This window comes from Arvicanthis niloticus, chromosome 5 (assembly GCF_011762505.2).
Source record: "Arvicanthis niloticus isolate mArvNil1 chromosome 5, mArvNil1.pat.X, whole genome shotgun sequence".
Classification (NCBI taxonomy): domain Eukaryota; kingdom Metazoa; phylum Chordata; class Mammalia; order Rodentia; family Muridae; genus Arvicanthis; species Arvicanthis niloticus.
In genome coordinates, this window is record NC_047662.1 from 40,308,784 (window position 1) to 40,321,765 (window position 12,982).

At 41.9% G+C, this 12,982-nt stretch overlaps 1 protein-coding gene across 11 annotated transcripts in view; it reads left to right on the forward strand.

Annotated features, from left to right (window-relative positions):
- The window catches only part of Elavl4 (ELAV like RNA binding protein 4), a 156,891-nt gene that overhangs the window by 124,113 nt on the left and 19,796 nt on the right, over positions 1-12,982 (forward strand). For all 11 annotated transcript variants that reach the window (XM_076934458.1, XM_076934457.1, XM_076934451.1 and 8 more), the window contains one exon: positions 10,964-11,067. In XM_076934458.1, the coding sequence (XP_076790573.1) occupies positions 10,964-11,067 (104 nt within the window). The remainder of the gene's footprint in view (positions 1-10,963; positions 11,068-12,982) is intronic.

Below are 12,982 nucleotides of genomic sequence, written 5' to 3' on the forward strand. Positions count from 1 at the left end.
AACTCTGTATAAGCCTTTATCTTATCTCCTTTAGTGAGAAAAAAAATATCTTTCTTCAGTCTGTTCCAGTAGGTTTCTATTCAGCTAATATTTATGGAGCACTACTTTGTGCCAAGCCCTCTCACACAACTTATCTCATTTAATCTACATTTCAACATGACATCAACAGCTTTCACATGCCCTTTATAAGGATGGTGTCTGCTGGGGGAGTTTTGAAAATCGTTGTCTTAATTCTATTCACCGGCAGACACTTTATACACGAAGTTTCAGTTTGCCCAAAGGCTAATTACAGAGCACACAATTAGTATTAATCTGATAGTTCTTTCTGCCTCTTCTCTTTTTGTTGCTAAACCATTGTCTTTAACATCTGCAGCGCTTCTGGAATCACCTGTTGGTTTGCATCCACTCTGAGTGGGAAGTCTTCTATATCTGACTCCCAGACCTTTGTTTCCTGTGAGAATAAACCAGTGAAGAATTAAGAATTCTGGATCATTTCTATGGCTAGCTGGGAGTTTGCCAAAAATCTTCCTCTTTTTGTTTCAAGCCTGTTAAAAATATTTTTAAATGTATGACTATTCATTCCTGTCTTGTAAGAATATTCTGAGCATAATTTAATTTAACGTGGCTTTGATTAAGAATCTTTCGTTGCCCCAGGGTCATCCGTCTGAACACTCCTTATTTTCAGTACAATAAATTCTGAAGGTGAGATAGTTGTCACTGAGGCTCCCATTGTCCTCAGTACATTATCCAGAATATTTTTCCTTTTCAGCCCTTTTTTAACCAAGCACTTGATACTAGCTTTTTATCTTATGAATTTCTATTCTTTCTTGCACAACAGAAGAAAAATAGGACTCAGATTGGTTCAGTTTTCATTTGTTGAAGTTTATTATTGAAATTTATATTTGAAGAGCTGTCACTTGGAGCAAGTTATTTTATAGGACAAACCAAAGGGAATAAAAAAATAGATCACTTTTGAGAAATGAATTGCTTGGCTTTTCTTATTGTATAATGTACATTTCTGTCTGGGGAGATGCTAGAAATGGGTATCTACATGCTGTGGGTCCCCTTGTGCCTTACCCAAACAATGGGGGCATCACACTCACATCTGCATGATACAGTCCCTGCAAGTAGGATGTTCTAATAGAAGCCTTTTGGGGGGTTGGCATTAGATAGACTCATTTGAGGATCCAGACCTGGGTATGAATTTCCTTGATTTTAAATGATAGTGATAATGCTTGCATTATAGGGTGATTTTAAGGAGTGAGGACATAAAAACAGTTGGTATAATAAGTGGCACTCAAAATAATAAAATTCTGATACTATTCATTCACTTATTGAATTCATCTATTTAATATATTAAACAGAAATTTACTAACAGTCTACTATATATCAGCCATTGGTCTTACTAACATTAACTATCCCCATGTCCTCACCCTAAAGGAGGCTTCCAGTTTATTGAGGAATATATTCAGTTCAACAAGCATATTTTAAATACTTTCTGTGGGCCAAGCACTTCATTTATTGTCCTGGTGCCACATAATTATAGAAATGGAAAATCACACCTACTTATGAATCCAGAATGCAGCCTCTGGAAATAACTACAGACTGGCTTAAGGCCATGTTAAATACTTTGGGAATTCAGAATAAGGATGGTAAGATCTTACACTTTCAACAGTGTTTACTGAAAACAAACCCCCTCAAGACTTCATATTCCTGAATGACTCTCAACTCTCTGCCAAAGGTCTAGGGAAATCTTGTATCCACTTCTGAGGATGAATTCAACTTAGATACAGTAGTAACAGTACAGGGCAATACCAACAACCAGCAACATTGGGGCTGCAATGGCTGCAAACTTAGTGGAGGGTCTTTCCCCTTGAGGGCTCAGGTGCTTATTCTGTCTCATCCTTCCAGTGTCCTTCTCTGCCTGTAACCTGGATATGTCTAATCAGTCTTTTCAAATTAATCTGATCTCAAGAATCACATCTTCAAAGCTCGCTCCTTCTCAATATTATATAGCACTAAACCATACTCAACTATCATTGTTAATTCACTGGCCTGGCGTTCCTGCTAGAGCACAAGCCCTGGCTTCACCGTTAGTCCTCATTTCCTGCATCTTTAGATTTTAAGATTATTGGTCTGACAGTCTTTTCTCAAAATGGCAATCTATAATCCAGTTGGATCCCATTTGACATGCACAGCCAAGCTGGGAGATGTCAACTAAGAGAAAGAATGAAACCTTGGAGACAGTGCTATAAAACCCAGGTTTCTCAGGCACATGGCAGTAAGTCAGGGGGTTAGTGTATAAGACAGCATGTGCTCAGAGCCCACATGCAGCCAGAGTTCATTAGCCCTAGAGTCAGGGGGCTCCGCTGCCTTCTCTAATCACATAGAATTGCAAAGGTTTGAGTAATAAAGTAATTAAAGTTGCTGGGCCCTTAGTAAACGCTCAATAAATGTCCCTTCTTTTCTCCCTTAAAATTCAGGGCAAACTGAAACTGTTGTGAGCACTAACTTGGGACTAAGATAAATATAATATAGAACATTCGAGTCCTTCTAATATGTGATTTTTTTATATTTTTATTTATTTTATGGATATGAGTACACTGTCATGGTTTTCAGACACACCAGAAGAAGGCATTGGATCCCATTACAGATGGTTGTGAGCCACCATGTGGTTGCTGGGAATTGAACTCAGGACCTCTGGAAGAGCAGTCAGTGCTCTTAACTGCTGAGCCATCTCTCCAGCCCCAATAAAAGTGATCTTATAGGCTTTCCCTTGGTAAGGGGTAGATCTGTCCCCTGTGTATACAGTTCTGGACTTTTACACTTCACAAGGCACCCTACCACCTTATAAAATCAATCTCTGAAAGCCCTTTATCAGGCTAAAACAAATAGCCCCCTAACTTACTTCTGCCTGATCCTCTTCTCTTCTCACAGCAAGTGCACCCATGGTTTTCTATGACCACCTTTCAAGCGTGAGGTAATGGAGTATCTCTGGAGTCTTCTCTCCTGTGGGCTAACCTTCCACAGGTCTTCTGAGGCCGTCATATGAGATCTGGTTCCTGATCACTTACCAGCTTCCTTCAGGCATGAGTGAGGCTCTGCTCTTCTTCCTGATCCCTTTCTCCTTGGTATGTGGGAGAGTGGGTAAGAGGAAGTAAATACACCTGAAGATAGAAAACACTGTCATATATTCACTCAATAAATGTTTCCTGGCTAACTAACAATGCCAGGGCTCTTTGAGGGCCCAGGGACAAAGATGAATGAGACATTGACATGCTCTCAAGTTGCTCCCAGTCTAATGGGATACAAAGAAACTCATTAAGTGGTAGTTTTGAAGGCTCTGGAGATATCTCAAGTAACAAAGTACTGCCTTTGCAAGCACAAGGCCCTGAATTTGATCCCCAGAATCAATGTGTTTAAAAAACCCACAGCCAGGAATGGTAGTATGTACTTATAGCCTCCATGCTGGAGAGGAGGCTACATGTAGATCCCTGGGGTTTACTACCCAGCCAGCCTAGCCTACTCATGAGTTTCAAACCAGTGAGAGGCAGTGTCTAAGAAATACGGATAAAGAAATAATGGATAGCAGCTGAGGAGCAACATGAAGGATTTCCTAAGCATGCTCACACACACATGCACCCACACACATACAAACATGCACACAGAAGAGGTGGATTTGAAAGGGCTTGTTGGTCAGAGAGCAGGCCAGTGTGGTTTTACAATGTCTTCCTGATTTCAGTCATTTGACAGGAGTGATACGGATTGCCTTCAGTCCTGTTGTAGGTCTAACAGAGTGTATTCCTGCTTCTGAGCCTTTAAACATGAGTTACCCTCTGCTTAGACTGTCCTTCCCCCAGATAAGGCTAACTGTCTAACTCTCTACTGTCTAGTCTCTGTCTTTATGTCACCTGAGTCGTGAGGCCTTCCCTGACCTCCGAATAAAAATTTGCAGGCATGTCCCAGCACTGCTGTTCCCTTGTCTCTGTCTTATTTTCTCCCTAAGATTCACCATCTTCTGACAGCCTTTATATTCTGTCAATATGTCTTGGCTGTCTTCTGTACTCTCAATCAGAATACCAATCCAATGATGACAGAAATGAAGATGTGCTGTTTGTTGTTCCCTTCTGTGTTTCCAGGGAACATAACTGTACCTGACACACAGTGGGTGTCCAGTGAATGCCTGTGGGATAAGTGTAGGCTTGGGGTTCAGTTCTCAAGCTGGGATGTCATCACTTTGGTGGGTAAACCCTCTCAAATGCTATCCTTTATTCAAAGCTCCTCTCTGTGCCTCTTCCTTCAGAAATCTTTCCCTACTCTTCTTAGTGAAAATTAGTGTCCAGTGTACAGCTTTGTTTATTCTGGGCTCTTGTTGGTTCTTAGACTTGTATTTCTCTTCACATAAGAAGCATCCTAAAACCAGGAACATCTCAGGGTCCACCCATAGTGTACAGCTTATAGCAAGTGCCAGTTCTATGTGAATTTGTGTGCTTATATAAAAAACAAGCATCAGAATCTTGGGGATATTAGGAGATAATATCACCTAGACAGCGTGAAAACTAACACCTAACAGGGTGTGAGGGAAGAAAAAGGCAGAAATACCTACCGAGGTTCTGTTAAAGGCCAGACACTTTACATGAATTGTTTCATATAAAGCTCCCACTAGCCCCTTGAAGAAACTTGGCGCTATCTTCTAAATCAGAATACCAAAACAGAGTCAAAGGGGGAATGTGAAGTTTGGAGACCAAAAGAAATAACATATATTTAGAAAACTTGATAACTCTCTTGTGGGAGTTTGGTTTCCTTGTTCCCATTCATTAGATGTGTGATTTTCCCAGAGACCAAGGCACAGGGAGGTTAATTACACACAGCCAGGGACACAGAACACTATTTGGAACTGAGACTGAAACCCACTTGCCATCTAATATCTAATCCAACTTGCCAATTATTCATCTCATTCTTCCATAAGCATTTGAATGCCTCACGGATCACATTGAGAAGCAGGTGCTGATTCAGGTGATCTGGAGTGGGAAGGACCTGAGGACCTGCATTTCTTGTAGATGATGCCAGCGAGGGTACTACAGGGAAAGTGCTTGGAATAGCAACGATGCTTAGTCTAGGGCAACTCTGTCAACTACCAAAAGAAAGGAAGTCCTGACTCATTGCTTGCAATGACACTGTTTTCAATAGGAAAGATGAGTTTCAGGCTGACCAACACTGTTAAATCCCCAGAGGACGGCAGAAGGCACACAGTCACAGTTTCAAGACTTTATGGTATCCTGTTCTGGTGAGAGCTAAGGTGTCCTGTCAAGACTTACCAGATGCCAGACTCTTCTAGGCACTTGAGCTGAGGTCAGCCATTGTGGAGAGAAAGCATGAACTGGAGTGTCACTAAAAGGGTTCATGCAAGTCCTAGCCCTGGAGCCTAGCAGCCCCTTAACTTGGAACAGGTCATTTTTACCACTTCTTAAACCTCATTCTGCCATGTGTGTACCATGGGCCCAATGGTGCCCATTTCACGTAGGATTAAATGAGGTAACATGAGTAAGCCAGTTAGCACAGTGCCTGGCACAAAGTGTCATTGAATAAATTATAAAAGCTATTAGTCCCCCTGTTCATATAATCCTCACAGTGATCCTTTGATTATGAGGATTAAAGGATTAGGTCTCTTTTTCCAGACAAGGGAACAGGCTGAAGGAGCTTAAATGACTTAACGAAGGTTATACAGCAAGTGTGGTTATGAGCTACAGGCAGGTTTACACACGCAGTAGCAGGCACACTCTTTCTGTCTCTCCGGTATGTTCAGACAGACTCGGGAAAGACATCTCAGAACTGGCAGCCAGGGCATCCTGAGATTTGAAGTTGAATGCTGTTAACCCAATGTGTGAATTATCGCCAAGCAGGTGATCTTGAGGTGACAGAGGACTTTATCATGTGCTTGGAAAACAGGATTTCAGCTTGAGCTAGGGGTTCTGATGGCCACAAAAATCCCTTACTCAACTCAGAAGTTTTCATCAACAGCAACTGCCCAGCTGGCTGCCCCCCCCCCCCAACCCCCGGGGCCTCTGCAGATGAGATGAGCCAGTGCGAGCTTTGTGGAGAAGGGTGATTCTCACAGGGAAAGAGCAAAGTGTGCAAGCTGGCAGTACAGAAATGCTGAGGATCCTTCCAGCCAGCTTTTCTGCTGCTGTTGTCAGCCATGAGGTCAGAATAATCCTAGGACCCTGAAGACCCAGCAAAGTCCTGAGAAAACAGGAGTCTTAAGGGGCTGTGACTGAACAGTTTCCAGAGCTCAGACGTGGCAAAACTGCTTAACAGAAACTACATAAAGCAATTTACATTCTCTTAAATGAGTCCAAAAAGCCTCAGTTGTTAGTAACATCTTACTTTAAAGAGGGAACCATGACAATGGCAAACTGCAGTCAGAGCCGAAAGATCGGCAGCCTCTGGACCAAGAGCCAAGTCTGGCCTCCGTCTGTTTTTCTAGATAAAGTTATATTGGACCACAGCTATTTTTTGGTTCAGATAGTGTCTCTGGCTTAAACACAGTGGCATGGTTATTGTAACAAGGACTATGGCCCACCAAGCCTAAATTGTTTACTACCTTACCCTACACATTAAAACAAGCAAACAAATGCCTACTCAAATCCTGATTGATCAAAAATTTAGTTTTGTGATGTTGGGAAGAATTACAGTTTTCTCTGACCTTCAGTTCCCTTGTTTCTGTAAGATAATACTTTTCTCTCTTCACATAGCATTGCTGTGTAAAGCAAATGTGATATGGAATGACGGAAAAGCACTTTGTACACTCAGACTCTCTGTGGCTCTGGGCTGGGGCGACTCTTGTCATTGACTTGATCTGCATTTCAGGAGAACCAGGAACACAAAAAGAGATGGTGGATGAAAAATGACACCAAGATTATCCTCCTACCTCCCCATACACACACCCTGCTTGAGTGGTATCAGGGTCTCTCCTTCTTCATGAATTCGAACTTGATCCCCAGTTACTCCTCTTTGTCTCTTCTTCCAAATATGCAAAATATGCTCTGCTTAAACACCTTCCAAGGACCTACTGTGTTCAGGGATATAATCTTCCATAAATTAATTCTTGTGAAAAGGAATGTTTGGCTACTATATGGAGAGGTTTGACATATAACCTATAGCCAAATAGAAATGTTTTCTATCATAGTAAGAGGGCACATAGCAAGAGGAAATATTATCTCTCCATGTGTGCAAATGCCCATGCTATATCAAAACATAAACATTCAGGCTCATATTTAGGAGAACAGTTTTCAAAACAAAAATCTGTTTAAGCCAAAATATATGGACGTGATTTAAGCTGTGGCTATTATGCATACAGTTTTCTCTTGGAAACTACATTTTGAATTCTATGTTTCTATCCCAAACTACCTAGAATGCTTCCTACCAGTGCACGGCAAGTGGAGATACCCCACCCTTGCCAGCTGGACAGGACTGCTAAAGGATGATCAGATGTGGGCATCAAGGAGCCAGACAGTGTAGCCTAAGATTTTAGAAACAGTCTTCATTCCCTACTATTTCTTTCTTAAATAAGGATAAGTTAGTAAGCAGAACATGAATGACTGCTCAACTTGCAATCAAAGTAAACATAAATTTAGAACAAAAATAAAGTTTAATGTTCAGTTCTTAAAATATTGTTGTCATAACTATATGCTCACATTTTGTTACCATTGATAAAGGGAGAAGATATCACTAAAAGAAAAAAGAAAATGACTGTTATCTCTGGACTGCAGATATATGCACAAGCTCTGGGCCCCAGACAGTGTCCCCTGAACCCTCTCAGCATGGTAACTCTCTCAGTCCTCATGGGAAAAAAATCATTGGCATTCTTTATGAATGTATTCTGTCTGTAGCTTTCTGTGTACGCTTACACACAGGTCTGCTGAACCAAAACCCACCACCAATGCTTGGCCATCAAAAGTCAAACACAAAATTCTTGTTTGTTTTACTCTCCCCAAGTATTAAAACAGTTCCTTTAAAAAAAAATGTAGCTTGGGTTTTTATCATTTTTGTTCTGGAACTTAATCTTCTCTGGGTTTTTTTTTTTTTAAGGGAATGCTTAGGTCCTTGAAGCATTTTTATTAGACATAGCTGGACTCCTGTGATGCTGTGAGGTGTATGTGAAGAAAGCCTGCTCACGAACTAGGCTAACTGCAGGTAGTTTCATTGTGCTGCCCAGTTACCTCCTAGCTTCCCCTTCACAGGCCAGTTCCTCCATCTCTGGCCTCTTCTTCAATACAGGGCTCTGTTCTAGAATTTTCAGTTTATTTTATACTAAGAAGAATCTTCCTTTGTGAGAGTATATTCTTCTGAGTTTTGGTTTTCCCTGAAACATTTTTTATCCTTGATGCTAAATGAAGTCTCTCTAAACCTGGGACAGGTGATGATAACACAGGAGAGCTAATTATAGTGGGAGCCAGGGTTATGGTCCACTGGGGATGATACAGGCTCGGGGAGTGGGGTTGATGTCACACATCACATCTTGCTGGACTGGAGTCCTTTTCCTCACTTAACCTTCAGAACCTCCTGGGACCTAAGCCTGAGTTTTTCTTCCTCCAGAAGCAAAAAACTAAGACTAAATTTAAATTTAGAGTGCAAAACCTAAACTCACAATACATATTTTGATAGCCATTAATATATGAGTAGTTTTACAAAGAAAGATAGTATAATGGAAACATACACCACACATGTATTTCATGAACATGAAGAATGCAAAAATTTTTCAGGGTGATCAGGTTCGCTGTTAGCAGTAAAGGTCTTATTTGTTTATTTTATATTCTATTTTAAATTTTATACAAATTATATTAGACTAGAAAATGACCCGTTCAACTGGTTTCCTAGAACTCCTACAGCAGGTTGGTCATAGACATAATTGCTTTAAAATGTTCTCTAGAAGCAGTTCAACTTGGTACATGACTGGTTTTTTAAAGTGATTATAGGAATATTATATATGCAAGACAAATATGACTGAGATATTTGCATGATGAAAATGGATTTAATTAGGTGAATTTAGCTAGGCTTGATGAGGTGGAGACAAATTTAGGAGAGACTATATTTTTAAACCAATGAAATTAGTCTCTTGTATTTTTGTATTTGAAAAATGGCATTTCTGAGAACATGTGACGGGGTCTTGTAATACAACTCTCTCTCACACACACGTGTGGGGTGCACCTGTGTACATACACACACACACACACACACACACACACACACACTCACACACAGAGAGAAAGAGATATACACACCAAACTTGCAGAATAAAACAAAAAGCAAAGGGTCACAGGGTCACAGCGGCTGGAATGTGCCCCATGCCTCACAGTCAGTTCTCGTTCATAGGGCACCATCTCTGGCTGGTGATGAGCCTGTCTAACAAAGTTTGCCTCTGTCTTTCCTACTCAACAGAAGACATTGGCATTTGGGGTTTTCATTTGGTGAGCAAATGTCATTGAGTTCCCTCTCTGTTCCCTTTGCTTCTGTCCTATAACAATAAAAGAGATACCCATTTTCTGATCCAGAACCCAACTTGTTTTCCCAGGTTCCCTCCTACAACCAACACAAACACAGACATTTACCAGCAAAACAGAAGCTGTTGGAAACAATTTTTTGGCTGCTGAAATGGGCTCCTGTCACCGGGACGTGGCAGGCTTTTTGCTGTATTATCTCCCAGCCCTGGCCCCAGTACACTAAAGAGAGCTTTATGTAATCAGTCTTCCCTGACATGTGACATCCTGTCATTTCCCTCCCCTTCGGCTCTGCTACCACCCACAAATCAATCACATTGCCTGAGAAGTTCAAGCTGGCTCTGCAGCCACCACAAGCACTGTGTTTCTTAAAGAGTATGTCAGAAAATGTAAAGTTTCCTAATGATATTTCTGGCTGATGACACATGGCAGAGCTGATGGACTATTTATAATCAGTGGCACGATCGCAAGTACATTATTTTTATTTCACTTAGGGGGGAGCCCTGTCACTTGCTACCTCTTTGTAGACAAGTTGATATCATCTCCGCCTAAAGTAGCTAAATCCTCTTTGCGGAGTGCATTTGTGCTTTCCCCTTTGTGTGTTAGGAGCTTCTCCGTTCTTTCTGAAAGAAACCCTTGCCCTTCCTTTTCTTTATTGTTCTTTGGCTCCTGGGATGATGAGAGCAAAGAATGATTTGTAGCAACTGCTCTAAATTCTGGCCATGCTTGCATCCTTCACTAAAACTGTCTCCGGTCCTCTCTGCTCAGATCCTGCTATACCCTCTGAGTGTGGGTGGGGCTGGCATGACCAAGACTATAGACACAGCTACTGAGTCTAGTGCTTGTCCCAATTTTATAGGATTGAGTGCCTACTATGTTCTTTGTTGAGCACCTACTATGGTCTAGGCAATGTACTTGGTAGGCATTTTATGTACATTATCTCACTAAACTCTCTCAGAGTCTGCCAGAGGTAAGTGCTGTTGTCCCCAGAGGAAACATCTAGGAGAAATGGACAGTAAATGACTTCTCTCCAAAATGACCCAAATGATCAAGACTCGACACAAGTCTCTTAACAAACTGTGCATGCCACCTTTCTACTCCCTGATACTGGATCTTCCTGATCATGCCGCCTGCCCCTATAAATCAGGTGTGACTGTTCAAGATTTTTTAAAACCTTCCATTGGAGAACGGGAGGGGGAAACATCAACTGTAAACTATTTTTAGTTTGGATGATGAGAGCTCCTCTGAGTTCAAAGCCCCATACCCAGAGTTGGAAACCTCTCATCCTAGGGTGAACCCCAACGAAAAGAAATCCTAGACCAGAGGAGGGTTTTAACACATGGCCCATGGGAAGTGTGGCTTTTGCAGAAATATTGAGCTCTCTCTCTCTCTCTCTCTCTCTCTCTCTCTCTCTCTCTCTCTCTCTCTCTCTCCCTGTCTCTCTTTTTTTAATATTTCCACAGGACAGAGTTTAGGGTATGGATTTGTTAACTATATTGATCCAAAGGATGCAGAGAAAGCCATCAACACTTTAAATGGACTCAGACTCCAGACCAAAACCATAAAGGTAAGAGGCGAAACACCGACTTCCGGTTCACCGGGCCCTGGTATTTAGTTTTGGGGTCTTAGAAGCCCAGGCTCGTAGGATCCAGAAGTGGTATTCTTTATTTACTCAAAGAACAGTCACTGTCCACTCTGTTAAGTAAGGAACATGAGCCATTACAAAATGGTAAAATTGGGGTGAAGAGTGTAGGGAAGGGACCAGGAGCCTTGACATCTAATCTAGAAGTTTGGGGTCAGGGATTTAAGGGCCTACAGCAGGCCTGCCAGACTGAAGCTGTGCACAAACAGCCAGAAGCAAGCTGAAGGAAGAAACTGAGGCAGGAAAGCTGTCCCAGGTATGAAGTGTGGCCCTAAGTTGGGATGGTGGGTCATGATGAGAAAGGGGAGTAGGCAGATGCAAGTCAGGAGACCTCGTGCACGGAAGTGAGCAGCAGGACTTTTACTTAAGGATTTTTAAGTCTTCCATTGGAGAAAGGGGTGGGGGGGACATCAACTGTAAACAAACACAATGCCAAAAGAAGGGCATCTGCAGTTAAACGGATGAAAATATAATAAAGGAACAACAAAAATAGTAATCTAACAGTTTAAAAATAATTAGGTGACCGGGGAACATCTCAAGAATCATTGCTGTTAAGTCAGAAATCAGTAACCTAGAGGCTACTCCTCCAGGAAAGTAGCTTTCTGGGGCCAAACTGCAACTCTCTCCCTTCCGACTTCATGTATGAAGGACGCGGCCACCGTGGGCATCCGGTGGTCGGCTCCTGGATGAAGCTGCCTGCTCCTCACCTCCCTTCCCCGTCTTCCCCCACCTCCAGGCAGCATCCTGTTTAGGGGCAGCTGCCAGGCGATTAATGAGTCCCATCCTTCATAGCCTATTAAACCGCAGGGAAGTGTCTCCTGGGCGCTCTTATCCTCATGACAGCAGGTCTGACGCAAAGTAGGACAAAAGAGAAACCTCTCCCAGAATGGAAATCTATAGATGGCACCAGCTCTCCGCATCGGAAAACACAAAACTAGAACTTTTTAGTTCAGCAAAACTACTTTTCTGACATCCAGGCTAACAAAAGAGACGAGCAGTGTAAGATAATCTTCGCTGGAAGGAAATAAAAACAACAACAGAACCTTTCTCTTTTTGGAACACGTTACATGATTTTTTTAAGCAGCTTTATTTTTGTGTTTAGATTATTTTTTTAAAAAAAATTATTGCTTTCTCTGATCTCCTACTGTCTGTGTAGTACACAAAGACCCTGAAATAAGCCTGATTTAGGCTGCCTCTGACAAGGCGTAGAATCAGTTCCTAGGAATTCTCTAAGGGGGAAATAAAAGTTGTTTAATTATGGCATGGTCCTCAGAGAGGCAGAAAGATTAATTTCTTTCAAAGAAAACCACATATTTTCATACTTTAAGTCAAAGAACGTGTTCCCGTCTCCTGACTCTGATGAGGCCTTTGTCGAATTGAGAGCTGTTTGAGGAACTGATTGATTTTGGTTGTTACCCACCACAGCATTAGAATGTCAAATGTTTATTTTTTCCCCCTGAGCAGACACACTGACCTTGAACTGAGAACGGTACTTTTCTATCCTCTGCAGCTTTCTTAAAACCAAACCCTTTCCCCACGGCTCGGGATCAAATCACCAGCCATCAATCTGCCTTTTAAAGTCTTTCATAAGATCCTTGTGGTTACCCCTAAAGACTGATTGGGTCCAGCTTTTCTAATGTCAGAATGGTCCCCATAGCCCATCCTACAGTCAGATGCTTTATCTAAATGGATCTTTGAGACAAGGAACATCGATTATTTTCTTTCTGTGAAGCGCTGCTCGACTTCCTTCCCTGATCTGGATCCTTCTCTGCATCCTCCCACCTAGCCCAGGCTCCCCCTGCATCAAATGCTGCTGACACATTTGCACCCAGCGGAAATG